Source organism: Nicotiana tomentosiformis, chromosome 1, assembly GCF_000390325.3.
Source record: "Nicotiana tomentosiformis chromosome 1, ASM39032v3, whole genome shotgun sequence".
Taxonomy (NCBI): domain Eukaryota; kingdom Viridiplantae; phylum Streptophyta; class Magnoliopsida; order Solanales; family Solanaceae; genus Nicotiana; species Nicotiana tomentosiformis.
In genome coordinates this window covers 5,086,277-5,111,950 of record NC_090812.1, presented here as the reverse complement: position 1 = coordinate 5,111,950, position 25,674 = coordinate 5,086,277, and the positions used below count along the sequence as shown (strand labels likewise).

At 36.2% G+C, this 25,674-nt stretch overlaps 2 protein-coding genes across 5 annotated transcripts; one reads left to right on the top strand and one right to left on the bottom strand.

The window, feature by feature from the left end:
* The first annotated feature begins 369 nt into the window (after nucleotides 1–369).
* Nucleotides 370–2,844, top strand: LOC104086433 (uncharacterized). Its single transcript, XM_009590682.4, has 4 exons — nucleotides 370–618; nucleotides 1,687–1,813; nucleotides 1,929–2,001; nucleotides 2,403–2,844. The coding sequence occupies exons 1-4, from the start codon at nucleotides 591–593 to the stop codon at nucleotides 2,670–2,672; spliced, it is 498 nt and encodes a 165-aa protein (XP_009588977.1). The 5' UTR covers nucleotides 370–590; the 3' UTR covers nucleotides 2,673–2,844.
* Nucleotides 2,845–3,137: 293 nt separating this feature from the next.
* On the bottom strand, nucleotides 3,138–20,534 carry LOC104086432 (uncharacterized). 4 transcript variants are annotated; one of them, XR_684093.4, is made up of 6 exons: nucleotides 20,213–20,534; nucleotides 20,049–20,098; nucleotides 19,479–19,584; nucleotides 19,322–19,380; nucleotides 14,571–19,110; nucleotides 3,138–3,456 (listed from the first exon to the last, which is right to left on the bottom strand). XR_684093.4 is itself a non-coding variant. In XM_009590680.4 (5 exons), the coding sequence occupies exons 1-5, from the start codon at nucleotides 20,312–20,314 to the stop codon at nucleotides 3,405–3,407; spliced, it is 369 nt and encodes a 122-aa protein (XP_009588975.1). In that variant the 5' UTR covers nucleotides 20,315–20,511; the 3' UTR covers nucleotides 3,138–3,404. The 4 variants fall into 4 exon arrangements, 1 of the variants encoding a protein (XP_009588975.1); XR_684094.4 differs by lacking the exon at nucleotides 14,571–19,110 and adding an exon at nucleotides 3,632–3,711 and having other exon boundaries at nucleotides 20,213–20,521; XR_001967340.3 differs by lacking the exon at nucleotides 14,571–19,110 and adding an exon at nucleotides 4,855–4,932 and having other exon boundaries at nucleotides 20,213–20,520.
* Between the last annotated feature and the right edge of the window lie 5,140 nt (nucleotides 20,535–25,674).

The window sequence follows — 25,674 nt, the reverse complement described above, 5'->3', positions numbered from 1 at the left end:
AACTCTAAATTTCAAGTACCATTTTCACTTGAAATTTTTTTTCCCTATTTTGAAATTTTACAATTCGTATGTCCAAACGCCCACTTAGCTTCGAATCAAGGGCCCGATTACTGCTAAGCTAAAACCGAGCTCGGACTCAACGTCACAACTGGTTTGATTATTGATTTCATTTTTAATTCATTATCTAACATTCTTGATTTCTTGTATCGAATCAAATCACATATTTTTATAATCGTGTACAAATTTAACTATTATCTGTTTTAAGGGTAAAGACAAACAATATTATTTGACGTGTGCTTGTGGAACTAGTAGATGATACAGCATAGGAGGAGATAGAAACAAAGAAATGTCACCATCAGACGATAGAAACCTTTTCCTGAGTTACCTTCGATTGATTTGTCTCAAATAAAATACTATCCGACTTGAAGTGGATCCCGAGCCTTTCGTTTCTTCTGCCACCTGACAAAATCACATTGGCTTAATTTGGTGGTTTAAGACTTTGTAAGCTTCCCCAATTTCAATATTTCTTATTCCATTCTCATCCCAAATAGTGGTGGTCTTCACTCTTATCTCATCAGCATTTCCAAACCATGGGACAGATTCTTGAAAAACTCCAAGGTAATTTGACCCTTTTCTGTTCTACTTCTAATTTAATTGTGCATCTTGAATAGTTGTAGCAACTGATAATATGCTGTAGCATATGCACCCTTATTGGAATTCAATTTCTTTGGTTTTTGTTAATACATATGTCATAATGAATTCCGTCATATCTTTTTGTAGCAGTAGCCAGATGTAACGTGTATCTTGTCCAGGGATACATGTGGTGTGATCCTGTATTTCTTACACGCCTTATACTTATAGATATGTGTAAAAAATCATTTAACTGTAATAAATAGTATCAAATTTTGAACTCAGTGGTGAGAATATAAAGGTTGAACCTATCAGTTTAAATCCTAAATCCTCTTGCAGTCTCGACAGATTGGTCTTGCTGGTCTTGGAAGAGTACTTAATTATTTAGTTATAGCAATTTCTGACCTGGCAAAATGTCATACAACAATTTTTTTCCTGATTTTCATGATAGACATGAGTATTGGGACTTCTCTTTTTCTGCTTGTTTGATTGTGCTGGAGTTTATACTGATAAATTATCTCGGCCGATTAGTATTACTATTTATCACAGCTTTGCATCTTTATTGATTTTGAATGAATAAAAATTAGCAACAAACAATTTGAGTTGATTTCTTAAATCAAACAGACAATTGCAGTTATTGGGATGATTCAACTGTTGAAAGGCAAATTTCAACAAAAGTACTGAAACCTCGTCGCTCTTCTTTTGTGGCTGTCAAAAGTAAAATACTTGGCTGTTGTGTGTCTTTCATGTAGAAGACATCACAGACATTGATTTTCTACAGTTTCTGTGTATACATTGTCTACATAGTACGACAGCTTATTTTACTCTTGTTTACCTCACATTTCATGGAGTCTATGACTTGCTGAGAGTTGATATTATAACAATTATAGCTTGCCTACCTATAATATACTATCACTTTCTAATAACCTGTAGTACCAGGTGATGTAACATTTTGGGGGTATTTATGGCTTTTCAGGTTCCAGTCCACAGGCACTTAACTGTAACAAAGATAAATGTAATTCTTATTCTAATTTCGGTTTTTACTAACTGTTGCAGGCAAGCAATGGAGAGAGAAACAGATGCGAAAGATAACAGACAAGGTGTTTTATCGTTTCAAAAATGAAACAGGAAGAGCTAATCTGAAGTTTGAAGACCTTTATATTGCTGTTCTACTTGTCTACAAGTAAGTTTTTTTTCAGCCTAATCCTTTCAGTACCTTGTGGAGAACATCAATACCCTTTTATTTTTTCATTTATTATTTGAGAAGGTGCTACATCTAATCACTTGTGATCTTGCAGTGATATAAACAAGCTTTTGCCTGGTCCTCACTTTGATCCTCCTCCTAAAGAAGAAGTTAGAGCCTTGATGCAGGTATGCTGCATTTTAACTGATTGGTCACTTGAACCATTTTGTACATGATATAATTTAGGCAGAGTTAATTATCCACACATTGTTAGATAGAAAACTAGAGTTTCATCTTTGCTATAGTAATAACTATCAGTTCTGACGATGCATCTTATGTTCCTTCTCTGAGAATTAGTGTTTTCTTAGCCTTATGAAACTTAATCTTGGGTAATATATCGAGTATCGACATGAATTTAGAAATAAACTTTATTAGTTTACTGGCCCTTTTACTTCATACTTAACAATGGGGTGTTTCTTTTTCAATCTCATCTGACTTCACTTTGACTTTTAGAGTTATCGTAATCTAGGGGGTTGTTTCATTTCTATCATAGTATTATTTGATCTTCTTTTTTTCCTCGTTGTTACAGGAATGTGACATGAATCTTGACGGGGAACTAGATCACGAAGAATTTGTCAAATTTATAAAGAAATTAACAAAGGATACATTCATCACTGTCAGTCAGGGACTGATTATTACATTGGCAGTAGCACCAACAGTTGCTCTTGTAACAAAGAGGACAACTGAAGGAGTCCCTGGTGTTGGGAAAGTGGTGCAGAAGATCCCAAATGCTGTTTACGCTTCCCTTGTGACCCTCACGATTGTCATGTTTCAGAAAGCAGTTGAAGCTAGGGAATAGTGAAATTTGTTTTCTTACAGAAAAAAAGTTTCTACTTAATGTGTATTAAGATAACAGACATCTCATTGTTGATCATAGTTACTATAACTTGCACAAGTCTCTTGTGAATTCAGATTATGTAAATCCTTGCATTAGGCTAATATGTGAATTCATGTTTCGGTTGGGCAGCTCACTAACTTTTACATTGTGTTTGGCGTAATTGGTGATATGAGCAGCTTTTCTCACCGCATGCAGTTTCGGTCAGCTCAGGACTTTGGGTCTAATTCAACCCCAAAAGCTAGCTCACGAGAAGATGCGTCCACAAGAAAAGACATCCCAAGGCCATTTGCTCTACTGGCTGAAACTTTGTTCTTTTGCCACTTTCGAGCATTATTTGAAGAGTTTAAATTTGTGTACTGACATGTATTACGTTTTTCAAACCATCAGGTAATCTTGATAGCAGAGTTGGTATAGTAACAAGAAAAATAGAGTACAACTTGCTATAATCGGTTGAATTAAAAAGAAAAAATTAAGCATATTACTCGCACTGTCATGCACAGAAAGGGAATTGAAAAACAACGTAATTGTTCCCAACCCAAGGAAATGGAGAACAAAACCTTACTCTATCTGAAAGGAGTACTTCGTTAGTATAAATCAATGAGCATCCACACGACACACACCATACATACAGCATGAAGTTGTTAATGGAAAAAAGATGCAGGAATACACAGGCAATGCTAGCAGATTTGCCGTTTACCACTCGAAGGAACCTTTAATATCATCCAAGCTCTGCCCAAGGGAATGCCTGCCAAAAGAGAAAGAATAAGTACAAACTAGAGATTCAGAATGCATCCTAAAATCAAAGGGTAAACAAAGGTGAAAGGAGCTCATTTTATTAGCTTTGAAACAAATTCAATGAGAAGGTAAATGCCAGAATGAGAAAGGTTGCAGAAAGAAAGACTCAAAGTGAATTCCATTACCATGCTGTTTATATGAACAATATCCGGTATCAGGGGCGGATGCACCTTCAACGAAGCGGTATCACGCCGGGAAAATTTTACTAAAAAAAGTATTAATACTATGAGAAAACGGATAAGCAGAAAAAAAATAACACCACTTAACATATGTCTCTTGGCGTGTTGGTTATGTGCTTGACTTTGCTCTAAGAGGTTAGAGGTTCAAACCTCAACTAGCAACATTTTTTTTTAGAAATATTTGAGAGAGCCGTGGAATTGAACTCATGACCTTTTCTAACTTATGGGCTAAGGCTATTTGTTGTCTACAAATGTGATAACTAAAGTTATTTATTTTCGTTCTTTTAAAAATTTCGACACCACTTACAAAAATTTATGCATATGCCGCTGTTCAGACATCATATGTTCTAGATTTTGTTTCAACTGAAAAATAAACAAGAGGGGTAGGCAGTAGAAGAAAAAAGGTTTTAACAGAATTATTTCCAGTGGCTAGTTTCATCTGCTTGGTACCAGTTAAGACACAAGAGCGAGAGCGAGCACTCGGTAAAACCTCATGGTAAAATTACTATTATACAAGCTTTAAATCTGCCCAACAGACAGTATTCTGAGAAGAAATGTGAAAACCTAGTAAGACTGTTGTAACTAGTAATTAAGAGGGAAGTAAAATTTAGTACTACTGAACTGATTGCAACATTTTCAAGTGGAAATCTATCTGAAAGTTTTGCATCAGCTTAACTGAGATATGAGATCAACTCCACATAAAACACTTTAGTTGATCATAGCATCACCATTTTGATGAGGCGTTCATGGGGAAAACAGAAAGCTTCAGTGGATATATCAGCTATTTATTCAGAAAGGCATTGGGTCCTTGATTAACAAGATGTTTTCAAGAGCTTCTAAAAGCTTTTCATGCTGGTTCACTCAATTGCGGTAAGGTAGGTTTGCTGGTGCATGTAGGAACCAAGCTAAAAACATAAACATGATTGATGGGCACAAGTCAGCAATATCTCAATCTGAGAGTGAGTTATAAGGAAAACACACGCACGATCACACACATATAAATAATTTAACAAGCAAGGTTTGATGCTTTTATGAAAATGGTGGAAATTGCAAAACAGTTTAAACAATCTAAACCGCCAACCCCACCCTAAAGTAGATTCTTATAAGAGATTAACACCTACGTATCTAAATTCAGATGGTGAAACCATTATAAATGTAAAGATAATTACCATGGTCTGAAAAATTATCCTCTAATCCATATTTAAGCTTGAATGCAGATTGTTACCAATCTTTGGGATGTCTAAATCCTAATTGATCAGTCAACAAAAATAAAATATTTCAAAAATTACTCAAAGTAATCCACTTTCTGCATAAATTATCCAAAAGAAGCAAAGCATTGATCAGAAAAAAGAATTTTAATCTCACTCAATAAATTTATAGGAGCCTCTGGCGCAATCCCCTAGGTACAAAATATTTCTGTTTTCACGGAAATTTTATCATCTTAAGCCTGAGGATCATTGCTTACTTTGTACTCCTATATATGTTTGTTAACAAGTTGATAGCAACCAATTGTAACTTAATCTACTTAAGTTATTCAGCTCTCTGAAAGGTTATATAGTGATGTACTTTCAAGGTATTGTACCTCTCAAGCACAAAGAAGAGAGAAAAACAAAAGCACCTCGCTAAAGTTTTTCATAAAACTAGCGAAAGCGTTCTTCAAACTCACGTGAGAAGAATGTAAGATGAAAAGAACCTTACCCACTCGTTCTTCAATCCCGCAAGATTGCAAGAAGCGTTTGAATAAAGGAAGAACATTGAAATAAAAAGTAAATCACGTTTTTGAAGCAAGAGCTTAGAAAAACTAATCACCAATGGTTATTTTCAGCATATTGAACCCTTTAAATAGACCTTACAATGAGTAAAATTGATAAGGTTAAGAAAAACTAATCCTAATTAAACTAGAATAAGAATAAGGCTAAGAAAGCATATCCTAATTAAAATAGGAAAAAGAATTCTACTAAGAATGGGCTACCAACTAATAATCCTAGCTTGACTACAACTATAAATATAATCCTACTAAAACAAGAATTAAGAAATCCTAATCTTTAAGGAAAAAAATCCTAATCTTGAATGGATTCTTGGACCTCTTCAATTTCTTGAGATTCTTGGGCCTCAATTGGACTAAGGCTAATTAGTGTATGCATTTTAAAATCGTGGCCCAATTCTTCAAATCCATTGGCACCTTCAAGAGCCCAATAAGCCTCCATTGTTGTAGAAAACATGGCCTCCATATGTTCATCATTCTCTCATGGTTGAAAAGGACTCGTCCTCGAGTCATCGGAATAATAGGGAACAAGATCTGCTACATTGAAGATAGGTGATATTTCTGATAAATGGACCTTGGGCCTAACTCAACCCTGAAAGCTAGCTTGTGAGGTGAGAATTGCCCAAGACCATATAAGAAGACTAAGGACCTCAAATCCCACCGATGTGGGATAACTCAACACCCCCCTCACGCCCAAGCCTGCAAACTAGAGCGTGGACAACATAAATGAGGGCCTAACATCGGTAATAATAATTGGGATGAGCCTGGCTCTGATACCATGATAAATGGACTTTGGGCCTAACTCAACCCCAAAAGCTAGCTTGTGAGGTGAGGATTGCCCAAAACCATATAAGAAGACTAAGGACCTCAAATCTCACCTATGTGGAACAACTCAACAATTTCAAAGTCATTGGGAAGCTCCAAGCGATAAGCATTATCACCGATATTTTGCAGTACCTTAAAAGTTCCATTAGCTCGCTTCTGTAATTTCGAAAACTTGCGGTTGGGAAATCTCTCCTTGCTCAAATGAACCCAAACCAGGTCGCCTTCCTTGAACACCACATGTTTCCTACGTGTATTAGCCTTTTCTTTATATTTAGCATTTTGCTTCTCGATATGTGCCCGAACTTTCTCATGTAGTTTCTTGAGTTTCTTCACTCGATCAACATCTCCACTAAAAGAATGAGCAACTAGAAGAGGGGAAAGATCAAGTGGTCCAAGAGGATTCTTACCATAGACAACTTCGAATGGACTCTTTCCCGTAGTGCGGTTGGTTGACTTGTTGAAAGCAAATTCGAATGGACTCTTTCCCGTAGTGTGGTTGGTTGACTTGTTGAAAGCAAACTCAGCAGTAGGAAGTAACATTCCCACTCTTTGAGATTCTTCTTTATTAACCCACGGAGCAAAGCACCTAAACTTCGACCGACAACTTCGGCTTACCCATCAGTTTGGGGATGATGAGAAGTGCTAGGTGTTAGCTTAGTACCAAGTTTTGCCCATAAAGTCCTCCACATCTATGGCATCTCTTTCTAAAAATAGCTTCTGAAGTCATGGGCTTCCCTTCAACTTTCTGGACACTTGGTTTTGTTGTAGATGATTGTGGCTTTGTAGAGCTCAAACTAGCACTCCCATGGTTGAAAGTGTTCAACTTTTTTATGGTAGTTAATAGTTAATGAAAATGTGGCTTCGGCTTCCTTCTGTTGTCTCTACGACCTTGGCTAGTTTGACAACATCTCCAAAGGTCCAATAGGGCTGCAATCGTATCACACTCGTAATAGGCTAATTTAATCCAACCAAATATCGAGCAATTAGGCAGGTTTGTTTTTCTTTATCACTCTTGAGCCTAAGATATTCAAATTCTCTTGTGTACTCATCCACGGATAAAGTTCCTTGTCTAAAAGAATGAAACTTCAAGTAAGAATCTTCTTCATATGTATCTTGCAAGAACTGTTTGCGCAATTCACATTTCATTCTCTCCCAAGTGCGAATTCGTGTTTTTCCTTCAATCCCTCGCTCTCTTTTGAGGTTTTCCCACCATAGCAATGCATAACCTCTAAGCTTTATAGCAACAAGCTTGACCTTCTTCTCATTAGAATATTCTTTATCATCAAAAACACTCAATAGTTATAAGCCAATCAATGAATTCATCGCCTTGAGATATGCCATCATACTCCGGAATTTCAAGCTTATATCATCACGTCGATACCTCTCTCTTGATTATTATTGTGTGGCCTTCTCTGAAATCTCCTTCTATCATGTTGATACTTAACTTCATCAGAGTCAAACTCCTCACTACCTTGATTATTAGAGTATTCCGAATCTGAGTTTTTATCATAGTAAGCATGGCCTCGGTATTCTCATGCCTTGGTCAGTTATAGCTTCTTCTGCTTGCTCAATATGTCCTATTCTACGCGGTTGAATTGGTGGATCTCGGGGTGGAAGACGTCGCGGTAGCACTGGTATGTTGTGTCTTGGTGGCGATGGAGGTTGTAGGCGTTGTGGCAGATTTGGTGGCTGATTTTGAATCGCCAAACCTTCAACCAATCCAGTCAGATTCTGCATTGATTTCCTTAAGTCATCTAGTTGCGCACTTTAAAGCCATCTAACTGCACTTTAATTTCTTCATTGTCTCGTTCAAGGTCTATAGTTCTTAATCTTTCAATCTAAGTTGTTCATCAAGTGAAGAGGATCCCGAGCTTGTTATTTTCTTGTCTAGCAACATGATGAACAAGATAGCAATTCATAATTCAGACTTGGAACCTGTGTCCTAATACCAAATTGATGTACTTTCAAGGTTTTGCACCCCTCAAGCACAAAGAAGAGAAAAAAACAAAAGCACATCGCTAAAGTTTTTCACAAAACTACCGAAAGCGTTCTTCAAACTCACGTGAGAAAAATGTAAGATGAAAAGAACCTTACCCACTCGTTCTTCAATCTCGCAAGATTGCAAGAAGCGTTGCATAAAGGGAGAAGGGTGAAATAAAACGTAAATCGCGTTTTTGAAGCAAGAGCTTAGAAAAACTAATCACCAATGTTTATTTTCAGTATATTGAGCCCTTTAAATAGACCTTACAATGAGTAAAATTGATAAGGTTAAGGAAAAACCAGAATAAGAATAAGGCTAAGAAAGCATATCCTAACTAAAATAGGAAAAAGAATTTTACTAGGAATGGGCTACCAACAAATAATCCTAGTTTGACTAGAAGTATAAATATAATCCTACTAAAACAAGAATTAAGGCATCCTAACCTTTAAGGGAAAAAAATCTTAATCTTGAATAGATTTTTGGGCCTTAATTGGACTAAGGCTAATTAGTGTAAGCATTTTAAAATCGTGGCTCAATTCTCCAAATCCATTGGCACTTTCAAGCCCAATAAGCCTCCATTGTTGTAGAAAACATGGTCTCCATATGTTCATCATATAACAACATTAACATAACATAAAAATAACATTATTGTCAGCTTTTACTGTAATAACCCGAAACATTTTGATATACTTATGAATTGTGAGATTGAAGAATTAATCATTTTTTTATATAGTTTATGGGGCCTAAGCTAGTAAAAGAGAACTTATTATAATAAATAAGATGGTATATTAAATAAATGACTAGGGGGCTAACTACAGACTATAAATTGAGAAATAGAAGTGACTTTGGTTATTATTTAAAAGGTTAATAACTGGGCCAAGCCCACCTTCTTAATATCCTATTGCCAGATATTTCTTAGGAGTTAGGTATACTATGGCTTATATTTTATAGGGAAAAGAAAAAAAATAGCAATAAGATAAACTAAAAGTGGATTTTTCGGAAGTTGGTGGCTGCGTAAAGGAGTTTGCACCGTAGACATTCGGCTTCAGGTATTAAAGTTTCATTCAATACATATTTGCTGCAATCGCTTTGCCCAAGAAGAATAAGATAGGCACTAAGTAACCAATTATGTTGTAACGATTAGAAAGTAAAATAGTAGCAGCACAACAATTATCCAATGATTAGTTAGTTAATGGTTAGACAAAAACATATAGAATTCTAAGAAAGAAATAATCTGGACGGAAAGAAAGTATTTGCTTATACAATTCGGTCTCTTCTATTTTTAATTTAGGATACATAATGATTACTCATTGATCATACTATATTATAAGCGGGAACATCTCAAGTGAAAAGTTAAAATATTAAAATATCCTTATAAAGATAAATAACACTATTGCCCGCCCTTCTATTAAACAATATTGTAAATATTTTAGGACAAGAATGTAAACACAAAATTATACTCCCTCCGTTTCAATTTATGTGAACTCAATTGACTGGGCACGACGTTTAAGAAAAGAGAGAAGACTTTTGAGCTTGTGGTGTAAAATGAGGCACATATATTTTGTGTGGCTATAAATCATTGAATAAAGGTAAATTGTTTCCAAATAAGGCAAGGAGTTTCTTTTTGGCACGGACTAAAAAGGAAATAGGTTCACATAAATTGAAACGGAGGGAGTAATAAATAATATCTTAAAATCTACTATTAAATATTAACAGAATTAATTATCCCATATTGAATGTATCTAAAGACTATTCGTTTATCTAAAATTAACCTTTTGCAGTTTCAGAATTCTAAGTTTGGCATTTCAAATTTCTAGAAGATTTTAGATGTCTTATAGTACATCAATTTTAATAAGGAGACATATATTCAACAAATTAAAAACATTTTTTAAAGACAACATGTGAAATTACTGTAGATTCAAAGATATTGTCGAAAAATTAGAACAACTTTTTTGCCTTTAAAATTCAAATGACTATTCTGCATTTAAGTACAAAAATATAATTTCAAATGTTTGATGTTGGATTTCAAAAACTAACTTGGAGTGGTAGGAAATTTTTTAGTTCATTCAACATTAATTGTACGTTTAATATGGCAATTAGTAGTTTCACCTTTATTACAATAATCTACGGGGGGCCTGAAGGGCTAGAAGTTACCTTTGGAAAAGAAAGAGACCAAAAGCCAAAGTATTGTTTGGATCAATTTTTGTGACTTTATAATCTCATTTCATGATAGTTCATTCGTTCCCATGAGTTTTGAATGGTATTCAGAGCCATGGTTCGTTTCATGAAGGCAACATTAGGAGCACGAGCTTAACAAAAGGTAATGAAATCTCTTTGGATACAGAATGTAGCTTTTGGTTCTTGTACATTTTGGAATCATGATAATGAAAAAAAGATAATTCAATACTTATGTTTGATGTTTGTTGGACTTCCAATGGGTTATTGTTTTTCGATAAAATCATAAAAATATTCATATGATGAGATCTCATGTATTCAATTTGTGTAATAGCAAAGTTACAGAATGTAGCTTTTGGTTCTTGTACATTTTGGAAGCATGATAATGAAAAAAAGATAATTCAATACTTATGTTTGATGTTTGTTGGACTTCCAATGGGTTATTGTTTTTCGATAAAATCATAAAAATATTCATATGATGAGATCTCATGTATTCAATAGCTTATAGCTTTTGTTTGGTTTTTCACAAAATAGCAACATTTGATGTATTGTTGTTTCACATAATATCTTCGTCATTTCCTCTTACTTTTATGATATTACCAAATTATTGAATTGTTTGTTATTTATTTTCATTTTTTACTTTAATTACCATATCAAGATATTGTTCTCTGAGTTAATTATCATTTCTTTAATAAATTAATTAATTTGCTAATATGTGACAGTCACTTTCTTAATAATCAAAATTATTTTGCACAAAAAAACCAAATAAATCCTTAACAACAAGAATGTTAAGTTATTAAATTTACACAAATTTCATATCCATTTTTTTGGATTTTCTGGAAAAGATATGGTCATGTTTCTTTTTTTCTTTTCTTTTAGGATGTTACATATATTTCAATCTTTGCCTTTTCTAATTATTTTCTCAAAGAAGAATATAGGTCATATATTTGGAGTGAGGAATTATTGTGAACAATGTCAAGAGGAATCAACAGTTTGTGCTATTGGCTTCTAAAGAAAATACATAACTCAGACTATAAGAATTTAAGGGAATCTGCCGGTCATCAAAAAAAACAATTGTGATTGAGTTAGCTAAATAGGATCAATATTCATTATTTGTAAAAACTTTCACTTTTCATTTAACGACTTCAATTTTACAATTGAAAATATTTTTGATAACATTTTATGCAACATTAAATTTTGGTACTCGTGGATATGAGATACAGGCGCGATGCGCGTGTCGAGAAACTAGTTGGGTAATAATAAGGAGACCATATAATTTTATAACAATGATTGAATATAAAATTGTATAATAAAATAAGTAGTGAATTGCATGAGAAATTACTGTTTCTAAACTGTTGGGTATATATCCGAAGCTACTATTTTGACAATCCTCCACGGCTGAAAGTGTAGTGTCTGATATTTATTTGGGTACATATATTTTTATTAATTAGACAGAGGGTTGACTTTGATTTTGACTTGTCCTAAAATTATGAAAATTATTCACCTAAACTAGTTAGGACGTGCTATTCAATATTTTGGATAGATTGAGGCCATTGGAGGCCGATTGATTGGTGTTCTAGATGTTGCAAAGCTGGGGAACGTCCCGTTAGCAAGGTAAGTAAGACTTTAAGCTTTGATGCTTGCTTTTCAAACCTATTTTGAAAGTATGTTTTGTCTGTCTGGTTCATGTGTTGGGACGAACGTGTGCTTGGCAGAATCAGTGGTCTTTGACTAGCAGCAAATATATATTATTTTGTGAAAAAGGTGAAATTATTTAATACTTAAGTGATTTGTGGTATGGCGTAGCCTCGTGCTATGGTGTTGGTGCGTTAGAAATTATTTATTCGCTGCCGTAATATATTTGGGGCATTGTGTATGCTGTCGTGTACTCGTTGGGGGTGATTGGTTAATCTCCTTCACTCCGTTATGACCAATTCTTAGTATAGATTGTGTTGGATATAGTGTTGTTGAATAATTGTTTGGATCTTATGGAGTCATTATATGGTGAAAGAATTTCTGTGCATATTATTTTTGTGCTCGTTGTGTGTTTGTATTTTCTAATACTTGTTCCAGGAGTATTTAAAGTGGCGGGTCGAGGATCTTACTGGGTTATATTTATGTATAACTCACTCCTTACATGCATGTCCATGCAGATACTATTGCTGAGGACGGGACTAGTGGATGAAGAGTACGTGAGCGGATTCTATTGCTGAGGTGAGCCGTCACATTGTTCGTGGAGGCCATTTTTCAGCTTTGCCTATTTTCATGACTTTTTTTCCTTATCTTTTGGGGTTTACGTGTCCGGCAATCAAACTCATATAACTCTATTAGATGTTCCATGGTCTTAGTATGGAATTTGGGTTAGAGATTTATTACTTAAGTGTTCATTAAATTTTATAAATAGATTATAATTTTAGTTGGATAATTATTTCTTATTTAGATTTTTTTTTGCATTTGGATTTGTACGTGTTTCTCTCAATGCTTATATAAAAGGTTAAAAGTACATGAATTGGTTCGCCTGGCCGGTGGTGTTAGCTGGGTGTAAGTCACGTCTAGGGGATAGTTTGGGACGTGACAAAGTTGGTATCAGAACTTAGGCTTTAAGTCCCGGATCATAGAGCAGTGTTTAGTAGAGTCTTGTTCATGCGTATGTAGGCGTCCATACTTTTGATTTTGAGGCTAATAAACATTTAGGATGTTTTACCTTCTTTCATTCCTTAATCGTGCGTTGAGATGACTCGAGATTGACTTTGAAATATTTCTTTCGCAGATGGCTAGGAAAAGCGCATCCTCCTCTGTTGGTCGATCAAATGCATCTGCTGGTACTTATTTTATTATACAATTTACATACATTCATTATTATACAATTATATGGTCTCCTTATTATTACCCAATCATTGGGTAATTACTAATTATTAAGTATCCTAAATTAAAAATAGAAGAGACCGAATTGTATAAGCAAAAACTTTCTTTCCATCCAGATTGTTTCTTCTTAGAATTCTATATATTTTTGTCTAACCATTAACTAACTAATCATTGCATAATTGTTGTGCTACTACTATTTTACTTTCTAATCGTTACAATATAATTGGTTACTTAATATAAATCTTATTCTTCTTGTGCAAAGAGATTGCAGCAAATATGTATTGAATGGAACTTTAAAACGTGAAGCCGAATGTCTATGGTGCCAACTCCTTTACGCAGCCACCAACTTCCGAGAAATCCTCTTTCAGTTGATCTTATTGCTATTATTTTTCTTTTCCCTATAAAATATAAGCTCTAGTATACCTAACTCCTACGAAAAATCTAACAATAGGATATTAAGAAGGGTGGGTTTGACCTAGTTATTAACCTTTTAAATAATAACCAAAGTCACTTACTTCTAATTCTCAGTTTATAATGCGTAGTTAGCCCCCTAGTCATTTATTTAATATACTATCTTATATATTATAATAATTTCTCTTCTGCTAGCTTAGGCCCATTAACTATATTAAAAAAAGATCAATTCTTCAATCCCACAATTAATAAATATATCAAAATATTTCGGGTTATTACCTTCTCCCGCACTAAAAAGAATATTCGTCCTCAAATGTTAAGCGAGCTATCCCCTAGAAAGAGAGGTGTGAATACTTCGTCGTTACACTCGTCTATCTTCATATTTACACTACATACGCCTCTTGTAACTCTTTTGGAAACTTAGTAACAACTACAATTATCCCAAGAGTCAGAATCTCTACTCTAGTGTCTTAAATCATAATTAGATACGCTTATATTCATCTTATGTAGAACCTTCGTATAAGGAACTTACTCGCCTATGGCAATCGTGAATACCCTTCCATGTTATTCTAAGACCATAAGAAACAACAAATCTAATATCCTTTACCTGATAATTATGCATCAAATCGCACGACACCAATCATCCATGCACATAGTAACATTAAAGTCGGACATCGGCAACACTAGTAGAGCGACTACGGTGACCCTTCCTTGAACAAATAGTACACCATCTCTATATACTCTATCCACAAATATAGTATCCTCACTAGGATCGTCACCACATTAAGAGACTCGACTTCCCGTTCTAAATTTAAAGCTAAAGATAAGGACACATACGAATATCATATGGACAGTAATAATACCTGTGACTACCACATTAGATGCCTCAGCGTCTTGTCTGTTCATTGCAAAGAATCTCGGCGGTCCACCCACCCCCTGAGCACCTTGTCTATTATGTCCACGGGCACCCTATGGAGCGGCTCTAGCTGATTAAGTCTAAGAAACTATAACAGTTCCTTATGGCTGTATAGTAGCCACACTAGTATTAGAATTACCCTTCGGATAATATTTAGCGATAAGCCTTATTTCACCACAAGTAAAATAAGCAGCAATACAAAAGCAACGACCATTGTGGTTCCTACCACATGTATAACAGCTTGGAAACAGTCCGAACTGAAACAAACCGTTATCATTCTCCTGCGTCTGTTGCTGACCTTGTCTCACCGGAAACGTACTCCCAAAGGACTATAGCACAGACTCTGATTGAGTAAGCCTAAATTGCCCACGATTATAACCACTCTTGGCCCCAGATGGAGCACCACTAAACTCGTACTACAGGCCTTTTTTTTTCTCGCTCGACCCTATCCCTCTTCTGTTAGGACTCATAACGGAGAGCAGTGTCAACTACCTCTCAATATGTGTCACCTCGCACATCCCTAACCACATGACCACGATAACAATGCTCAAGTCCATCCACAAACTATCTCACCTTCTCGTGCTCATCTGCAACCAAAAAGTGTGTGTACGTCGCTAACTCAGTAAACTTAACCTCATACTCTGTAATTGTCATAGTACCCTGACACAGTCGCTCAAACTGACGTCTCGTTTGCTTAGTGGAACAAACATATCCATAAACATGGCTGAAAAATCTGATCAAGTGATTGGTGGTAACCCTGCCTGTCTACCTCTCTGAATCGAAGTCCACCATAATTCAGCATTCCCTGAAAATAGAAAAAATTGCAAACTCTACTCCACGAATCTCCTTCAGTCCCAATATAGTCAATATTTTTTCACAACGCTGAATGAACTTTTAAGGCTCAATAAAAGTTGGGGTAGCATCAAACTCTGGTGGCTTAAGATTCATGAAATTCTTTAGATCCTTGGACTGCCCTATAGCTGCAACTGGCTGAACAACCTATTGAGGGACCATCTCAAGTGCCTGAGGAGCTGCAACATTCAGATGAACTTGTATTTGTGTCTGTGAAGCAGTTTGAAAAACTGGAGGTCCACCATGAGGAGGAACTAATGCCTCTAGCATATTCAACAACCTCGCTACTGCATTTGCAGGTAGGGTAACAGTAGGCACAACAACTGGCATTGGTGGAGGTGGAGCGTCTGGAACCACCTGTTCTTGCACTTGCTCTAGCATAGCAGCTTGGGCTTGACCCATGTTCATAACTTCAGGCTGAGGAGCGCCCTGTGTCCTGGTTTGAAATCTAGTCTAGTGAACCCTAGTTTGACCACTACCATAGGTAGTATCAAATTGCACGAGAAATTAATGTTTCGAAACTTTTAGGTATATATCTGAAGCTACTATTTTGACAATTCTCCAAGGCTGAAAGTGACGTGTCGGATATTTATTGTGGTACATATATTTTCATTAATTAGACCGAGGGCTGACTTTGATTTTTGACTTGTCCTAAAATTATGAAAATTATTCTCCTAAACTAATTAGTACATGCTATTCAATATTTTGGATAGATTGAGGCCATTAGAGGCTATTTGATTGGTGTTCTAGACGTTGCAAGGTTGGGAACGTCTCGTTAGCGAGGTAAGTAAGACTTTAAACTTTTGATGCTTGCTTTTCAAACCCGTTTTGAAAGTATGTTTTGTTTGTCTGGTTCAAGTTTTGGGACGAGCGTGTGCTTGGCAGAATCGATGGTTTTTGACCAGCAACATATATATATTATTTGTGAAAAAGCTAAAATTATTTAATAAGTGATTTGTGGTATGGTGTAGCCTCGTGCTATGGCGTTGGGGCGTTAGAAATTATTTCTTCGTTGTCGTAATATATTTAGGGCATTTTGCATGCCACCGTGGTAGATTTGGGGAATTGTGTATGATGCCGTGGACTCGTTGGGGTGTTTGGTTAATCTTTTTCGCTGCCGTTTATGACAAGTCCTTAGTATAGATTGTATTGAGATATATAGTGTTGTTGTTGAATAATGGTTTGGACTTTATGGAGTAATTATATGATGAAAGAATTTATGTGCATATTATTTCTGTGTTCGTTGTGTGTTTGTATTTTCTAACACTTGTTCCAGGAGTATTTTAAAGTGGCGGGTCGAGGATCTTACTGGGTTATATTTACGTATAACTCACTCCTTATATGCATGTCCATGCAGATACTATTGCTGAGGACGAGACTAGTGGCTGAAGAGTGCGTGAGCAGATTCTATTGCTGAGGTGAGCCGTCACATTGTTCGTGGAGGCCATTTTTCAGCTTTACCTATTTCATGTCTTTTTTTTCCTTATCTTTTGGGGTTTACATGTCCGACAATCAAACTCATATAACTCTATTAGATGCTCCATGGTCTTAGTATGGAATTTGGGGTAGAGATTTATTACTTGAGTGTTCATTAAATTTTATAAATAGATTATAATTTTAGTTGGATAATTATTTCGTATTTAGAATTATTTTTTTGGTTTGGACTTGTGCGTGTTTCTCTCAATACTTATATAAAAGGTTAAAAGTACATGAATTAGTTTGCCTGGCGGGTGGTGTTAGCTGGGTGCCAGTCACGTCTAGGGGATAGTTTGAGACGTGACAAAGTTGGTATCAGAGCTTAGACTTTAAGTCTCGGGTCATGGAGCAGTATTTAGTAGAGTCTTGTTCATGGGCATGTAGGCGCCTATACTTATGATTTTGAGGCTACTAAACATTTAGGATGTTTTCCCCTCTTTCATTCCTTAATCGTGCGTTGAGATGACTCGAGATTGACTTTTAAATATTTCTTTCGCAGATGGCTAGGAAACGCGCATCCTCCTCTATTAGTCGATCAAATGCATTTGCTGGAAGTGATACTACCCGCGGTAGTGGTCAAACTAGGATTCACCAGACTAGATTTCAAACCAGGACACAGAGCGCTCCTCAGTCTGAAGTTGTGAACATGGGTCAAGCCCAAGCTGTTATGCCAGAGCAAGTGCAAGAACAAGTGGTTTCGGATGCTCCACCACCAGTGCCAGTTGTTGTGCCTATTGTTACCCCACCTGCAAACGTAGTGGCGAGGTTGTTTAAAGTGCTAGAGGCATTAGTGCCTACATAGGGTGGACTTCCAGTTTCTCAAACTGTTTCACAGACACAAATACAAGTTCATCTGAATGTTGCAGCTCCTCAGGCACCAAAGATGGTCCCTCAACAGGTTGTTCAGCAAGTTGCGGCTATAGGACAGTCCAAGGATCTTGAGCCACCGGAGTTTGATGCTACCCCGACTTCTATTGAGCCTCAAAAGTTCATTCGGCGTTGTGAAAAGATATTGACTACATTGGGATTAAAGGAGACTCGTGAAGTAGAGTGTGCCACTTTTCTATTTTCAGGGAATGCTGAGTCACGGTGGACTTCGATTCAGAGAGGTAGACAAGCAAGGTTACCACCATTTACTTGATCAGAGTTTTCAGCCATGTTTATGGATATGTTTGTTCCACTAAGCAAACGAGACGACATGAGATGTCAGTTTGAGAAACTGCGTCAGGGCACTATGACAGTTACAGAGTATGAGGCTAAATTTACTGAGTTAGCCACGTATGCACACTTTTTGGTTGCAGATGAGCACGATAAGGTGAGCCGGTTTGTGGATGGACTTGAACATTGTTATCATGGTCTTAGGGATGTGCGAGGTGGCACATATTCAGAGGTAGTTGACATTGTTCTCCGTTATGAGTCCTATCAGAAAAGGGACAGGGTCCAACGAGAAAACAAAAAGGCTCGTAGTATAGGCGAGTTTAGTGGTGCTCCATCTGGGGACAAGAGTGGTTATAATCATGGGCAATTTAGGCTTACTCAATTAGAGTCTGAGCTACAGTCCTCTGGGAGTACGTTTCCGGTAAGACAAGATCAACAACACACGCAGGAGAAGGATAACAGTTTGTTTCAATTCGGACAGTATCCGAGATGTTATACATGTGGTAGGAACCACAGTGGTCGTTGCTTTGGTATTGTGGGTGCTTGTTTTACTTGTGGTGAAAAAGGACATATGGCTAAATATTGTCCGAAGGGTAATTCTAGTACTAGTCAGGCTACAATACAGCCACAACGAACTGTTATAGTTACATAGACTCGGACTCAATCAGCTAAATGAAATTGCAACTGAACCAAATTACTGGAAACGTGGTACAGAAATATACTGACCAACAATAAGCCCCAACACATTTCCCAATGCCAACTCTTAACCAGTAACCATGTATCCTAAAAGGTTCTCAGCAATTAGAACTGTTATCAATCTTCATCATTCAATTTCTGCCATTTGTGGCCACCCTCAAAACTCATGTTGACCATGGATATCTATACATAAATAGAAGTCCTGGTTGTGATTATATCCTCCTCGACAAGCATATAAAGTTACTGTAACAACATTGCCACCTTTAACCTTTAAATAACCTTGGTGCACTAGGCAGTGGACAATTCTGCAGATTCCATCACCAAATATGACAACCAGAAAAGAGAGATAGAAGGCGGAACTGCGGAAGGTAACAACACAAGAGGAAAGAGTTGCATACACAAAATATCAAGGAGTTCTACTTTCTTTAACAACTCATAACTCTCAGATCAAACCATCAAATCAACAAAGACAAAAGCAACCGTATATTTCATAAGATATAAGTATAGGCTTCTTACTTGTGCATGCAGTACTTGTATTCTTGACTCCTTACAGTATCCTTTTCCCCTTCCTCCAACTAATTCAAAATACACCAATACACATATTCAGCATTATGAACATAGAGATACACATCTAAACAAGCCGGGAGAAGCATTACAAGTAAATTATTCTTACAGGATCACTCCGATAAACGCGCTCATAACAAACTGGTGACAAGCATTCTAGAGCACAATTCTCCTTGTCTACTGTTGTAGCCTTGCACTTCTGACCCCACAACCCACTATTTTCAAGACAATAATAAATACAAAAAATGAGCCAAAAAATTCAACAACTCCTTCCATAAAGAAAATCATTTTTCTGGGTCCACCCCAATTACAAATAAGTTTTAAACCTTTTGGGTCTTAAACCCAATACACAAAATTTAACATATTTGTTGGTCATCCCTCTTTCAGGACTAAACTTTTAGTAGTAAGAATTAGCAATAAGTTCAACAGTTTCTTTCATTAAGAAAAAATCTATTTCTAGGTCCAATACCAATTAACAAAAAACTTTTATATTTGTTTGGGCCTTGAAACCCAGAACACAAATTCATCATATTTCGAGCCACAAGCTGGCCCGACACCAACATCATATAAATATTTTTTTCCCTGGGTCAATTATAAATTAAGAAAAGTTTTAATCAGATAGGTCTTAAAACAACTAAGGAACATTTAATATATATTTGTGGGATAAATTTCAACGTACCTTTCAATATCTGCATAACATTGGAGTTTCTTCTCTCTGATCTCTCCATCCTGTATTTGTATTCAAGAACAGCCAAAAAATATTAAAATAATGATAAAGCAACATCAATAACAAGAAAAAGATTTACAAAACCCAATACCCAAAAAAAAAAAAAAAAAACTTACAGAGATTGGGCGACGTTTAGCAAGAACTGCAGGAGAAGATAGTAAAAGTGCTGAAAAAATTAACAGTAGGATAAATTTTTGCTTATTGTCTATGTAAGCCATAGCCAATGTGAATAATTTGTCTTGCAAACTTGTCTTGTGATTTGTTTGTTTATTTGGTTACTGATTGCTCCACTATAGAATTGAGTTGGCATTAGAATTCGAAGTTTCTTGACAGATTGATTTTTTCCTTAATAAATATCAAATTGACCCAAATATTCTTGAGTAATGTCATTTTGTCCCTCCACATAATTGAAATCTTCAGACTCACCCCTTGGAGGAACTACTTTTTTTTTTTCGGAGAATTATAGTACCCATAAATAAAGAATTTAAAGAGTAGAAATTGGGGTTTTCTGTTGAAACTTAAGAGATAAATTTTGGGGCTTTGGACCTTGATTTGACGTCAGATTTTGATGTTTATCAGATATTTGGACTTGGGGAAGAATGGATTATCAAGATTTGGTCTCGATTTTGGATTTAGGATCTGCGAGTCCGAATTGACATTTTGAACTTTTTGGGATGAAGGTTGAAATAAATCCATCGCATATTCAAAAATAAAAATAAAACTAGACAAATAGGTGAATTTCATTGCATCGTATTCTACCTTTTATTCCATCGTTTCCTTTTTGTAATTTAGTTTAATGTGACACAATCATAAAGAGGAACAATCGAATATGTTAATTTCTTAGTGTACTTATTGTTGAGGAAACATGTAAGCTCAATTGGAGCCTTTTGTTTTTTTGAAATAGAAGAAAAGAAGAAGCCGTGTATTGAAAAAATATAGCGTGATAACGCATTTCTATGGATTTAATTCGAGGCCTTCCTAATTTTGGAGGTAAGTCTGCTACGTAGGTGGTAGTAAATAGAATGAGCAAGTATATGCAATTCTCTAGCTTAATTAAGACTTTGATTCTCAAGTAAAAAGACTTTAAAACAATGATGTTCCACTTAAGTCATTTTAGTGGAACAGTGTTATTTTGGTATATATGTCGTTATGTCATAGAGAATTCATTTGGATTGGAAATAGGAGAAGACCTGAAATTAAAAAAGAAATCAAGAAAATCGATTGAATCTTTAATTTTTTTGATTTATCACTTCGGTCCTTCAGTTTCAGTGGTTCGACTTTTTCGATTATCGAAAAATTGAAAAAATTTTAAAAATATTCTACATCTTATCCACTTTTTCATGTAAAGATAAAATGTGAACAAAAATATTCTTAAAATTCCGAAAAAATTCCAGCATAATATGTTGGAGTTCAAATTTTTTATATATGAGATTCCAGCATAATATGTTGGAATTTCATAATGTGCTAGAGTTCCAACATAATATGCTAGAAGTTTATACGTAGGAGTTCCATAATCCAACATATTATGCTGGAACTTTCTGTGATTCAGCTAGGGTTTTTTTGTCTGAATTTTATCTTCGCATAAAATAATGACTATTTTTAATGACTTTGTAAATGATGACTATTTTTCGATTATCAGTCCAAAAACTGGCTAAGCCATGCTATTTTTACCTTTTTTTTAATTGCCGAATTACTGAAATTTTTGAAAAAATATATAGGCCTCTTCGCTATCGTTCTTCCTTCTAGGCTCCGATACTCCAGCCCAAAATTAAATACCCAGCCTAATTTCCCAAATCCGTTAGTTTTAGTTAGCCATCTTTCTTCCTTACCATGTTTCATATTTTATCATTCACTTTCAGAACAAAAGCATAAGAAACTGTCGATTTTTGTTATGTATGTAGAAGGAGTCTCTTAATTGGGAAATTGATTGAATTAGGGTTTAGAATTAGAAAGTGAGTTGATCGATACGTTTAAGAGATGAAAATGAGAAAGGCGATGTGGCAGCTTATTACACTTCATGAGTACACGTGTTGTAATAGTTAGTTGTATTAGACGTCTAAGATTAGAAGTTAGCTTAATCAATAAAGGGCTCAGATCAGTCCTCGGCTGAGTTAGTTAGTGGGTTGTTAGTTAGTTAGAGGGCTGCTACATATTGGGCCTTATATTCGAAAGAGATGGGAAGAGATGGTTATGCAAATTCTGGTAATTCATTTCCAATCCCCCCCCCCCTCTCTCTCTCTCTCTCTCTCTCTCTCTTCGTTATTCTCTTCTCTTCTCTCTCTCTTACCTTACTTCTTATTCTCTCAGATTATCCGCCATTAAAGCTCAAGCTTCAGTTGAAGGCACATTAGTTCCAATTGTAGTTTTCTGAGTTGTAATACATTTGACAATTATCAATAAAAGTTCGAATTCTATTTTTTTATTGTCAAAATTATATAAGAGTACTATATTTGGTATCAGAGCATCTCCCAGCCCCACAATTATGACTATTACAGAAACCCGATCGAAACCTATGTCTCAAGAAGTTAGAGACAGAGCTACAAAATCACATCACAGAAGAAAGTAAGAAATATGAGACTACATGTGCCAAAATCGATGAACTGGCGAGAAGGTTTGATGTGTTGATGGAAAAATTATTGCCCAATCGCACAAGTATACTGGGTAGTGCACTAATGGAGATACATCAAGAAGAGGAATAGGGAAGTGGCCTTAGAAGAGAAGAGGTCCATGTTGCTTTGGTCAATGATCGAAGTCACCATAGCAATCATGGCAGCTACAACTCCAGGGTAGAGTTTCCTTATTTTGATGGTATTGTGAGAGCTGATCCTTGTTCTTGGCTGAGAAAGTGTGAGAGGTATTTTCATTATAACTATGTTTCCAATCCATAGCAAAAATTTGAAGAGGCAGTACTGCATCTCAATGGAAGAGAAGATGCCTGGTACTTCTCCTATCAGTTAAGCAAAGGAAATGTTAGATGGCCAGAGTTTTGTGAAAAAATTTGTAAGAGGTTCCAAGATGCAGACAACAGTAGATTCAATCTCATTGGTGAGTTTAAGAAGATAGAGCAGAAGGGAACAATCAATGAATACTTGGAGAAGTTTAAGGATCTAAAGGCTTGGGTTCTGATCATGAGTCCTACAATACCAGAGGAATTCTTTCTAGAATTATTTGTAGAAGGCCTTAAAGAGTATATAAGACATACAGTGAAGATGTTGAATCCCTATAACCTAAGCCAAGTTGTGGAAAAAGCTAGACATCAAGAAAGGATAATTGAAACTTGGAATAGGAAAAGGGAAGGATACTTGGGGTAAAGGAGTAACCTATGGCAGTTACCAACAGACAAACACTCACAAACCAACTATAGGTACCAAGGGAGCAGGGGCATCAAACTATACAACACAAGGGAACAAGGGTTTTGATAACAGGAGGAATAATGGGTTGTGCTGGAAATGTGGGGACAAGTATTTCTTTGGGCATGTGTGCAAGCAGAAACCGATTAATGATATGGCTGCTTCTGAACACCAAGCTATGATGAAGCCAATTGAAGAAGGAGACCTTGTAGAAGAAGGAAGCCCAGTAGATCAAGTAGAGGAGGAAGTAATAGATGAGGTCATCAGCCTCAATGCTCTCTCTGGGACTGAGGTCCAAACATAATTAAACTGAGAGGTAAGTCCAAGAGGAATTCAATAACTATCTTATTGGATTCAGGAAGCACCCACAGCTTCCTAGACATAGAGACTGCTAAGAAAATAGGGTGCAAGATTACAGAGTCTGCTCCTATGAGGATCACTGTAGCAAATGGTAATTACCTCATGAATAGGCATACGTGCCACAGGTTCAAATGGGTGATTCAAGGAGTGGAGTTTGAGGATTCTGTTAGACTAGTAAGCCGAGTAGGAAATGATATGATACTATTAGGGGATTGGATGAAAGGCCATAATCCAGTATTGCTAGTTTTGTTGGAGTACAAGGTTCAGGTCACCCACAAGGGAAAGAGAGTGGAGCTCAAGGGTATCTACAGCCAAGGGGAACTTAGGAGTATGTCAATCACTGGAGTCAAACACCTATTGAAGAAAGGACAAGCTATCTGGGCTCACCTATTTACTCTAACTGCAGTAGAAGTGGAAGAACATGAGTAGGTACTTACAGTGATACAGCAGGTTCTGAAGTAGTTCCCTGATGTGTTTGAAGAGCCAACAAGCCTTCCTCCCAGGAGGAACCATGATCATTAAATTCCCATTAAACCCAACACCACACCAGTCAGCATAAGGCCTTACAGCTTTTTCAAAAAAATGATGGTTGAGAAACAAGTCAATGAGATGTTAGCAAAAGGAATAATACAGCCTAGTCATTCCCCCTTTTCTTCACCAGTACTACTAGTTAAGAAGAAAGATGGAAGTTGGAGGTTCTGTATTGACTATAGAGCCCTCAATAACATAACTTTTAAGGATAAATTTTTCATCCCACTGGTTGATGACTTAATGGATGAATTACATGGTTCTTGTATCTACTCTAAAATTGACTTATGGACGGGTTACCACCAAATTAGAATGGGGGAAGAGGATGTGTACAAAACAGCCTTTAGAACACATCTGGGGCACTATGAGTTCAAGGTTATGCCATTTTGCCTAACCAATGCCCCTACTACATTCCAGTCACTCATGAATAATGTGTTTAGAGATTATTTGAGAAAGTTTGTTCTGATTTTCTTTGACGATATATTATTCTACAGTGCCTCATTAAATGAACACAAACAACAACTTGAAAGAGTACTGGAAATACCGAGGGAGGAGCAGCTCTTTGCCAGACTATCTAAGTGCTCTTTTGGACAATCAAAGGTGGAATATTTGGGGCATATTATCACTTGGGAAGGTGTAGCTAAAGATCCCTCTAAAATAGAAGCAATGATTAATTGGCCTATTTCTAAATCCATCAAGGCTCTAAGGGAATTTTTGGGCCTAACAGGATATTACATAAGGTTTATACAATCTTACGGCATCATCAACAGATCCCTAACCAGTCTACTAAAAAAGAATGCCTTCCAATGGTCTGCAGAAACCAATACTGCCTTCCTGGCATTGAAACAGGCCATGTCTACTGCACCTATACTAGCCCTGTCAGACTTCACAAAGACTTTCATTGTGGAAACTGATGCTTGCTCTACAAGGATGGGGGGTGTGCTAACGCAAGAAGGCAAACCCCTTGCATTCTTCATCAAGGCTTTGGGACCTTGACACATGGGCTTATCTACTTATGAAAAGGAGTACATGGTTGTTCTGTCAGCTGAAGATAAGTAGATACACTATCTACAAGGAGGACATTTTATTATTAGAACAGACCATCAAAGCTTAAAGTACCTACTAGAGTAAATGGTGACCACTACTTTCTAACGAAGAGGTCTAGCCAAGCTACTTGATTTAGATTATGAAGTGCAGTACAAAAAAAAGGAATATAGAATAGGGGTGCAGATGCACTATCTAGAAGAGAGGAAGAAGAACCTTCTTTATGTGCCATTACTACTACCAATCCAACTTGGATGAAGGAGATTGCACATAGTTATGAACATGACCCTATGGCT

What these genes read in the sequence shown, in the direction of transcription:
- LOC104086433 (XM_009590682.4), top strand. Translation starts at nt 591, where the DNA reads ATGGGACAGATTCTTGAAAAACTCCAAG. An exon ending in GCTGTTCTACTTGTCTACAA is followed by an intron (nt 1,814 to 1,928) that starts GTAAGTTTTTTT and finishes GTGATCTTGCAG; the next exon opens with TGATATAAACAAGCTTTTGC. An exon ending in AAGTTAGAGCCTTGATGCAG is followed by an intron (nt 2,002 to 2,402) that starts GTATGCTGCATT and finishes TCGTTGTTACAG; the next exon opens with GAATGTGACATGAATCTTGA.
- LOC104086432 (XM_009590680.4), bottom strand. Translation starts at nt 20,314, where the DNA reads ATGGCTTACATAGACAATAAGCAAAAATTTATCCTACTGTTAATTTTT. An exon ending in CTAAACGTCGCCCAATCTCT is followed by an intron (nt 20,099 to 20,212) that starts GTAAGTTTTTTT and finishes ATACAAATACAG; the next exon opens with GATGGAGAGATCAGAGAGAA. An exon ending in GCGTTTATCGGAGTGATCCT is followed by an intron (nt 19,381 to 19,478) that starts GTAAGAATAATT and finishes ATTTTGAATTAG; the next exon opens with TTGGAGGAAGGGGAAAAGGA.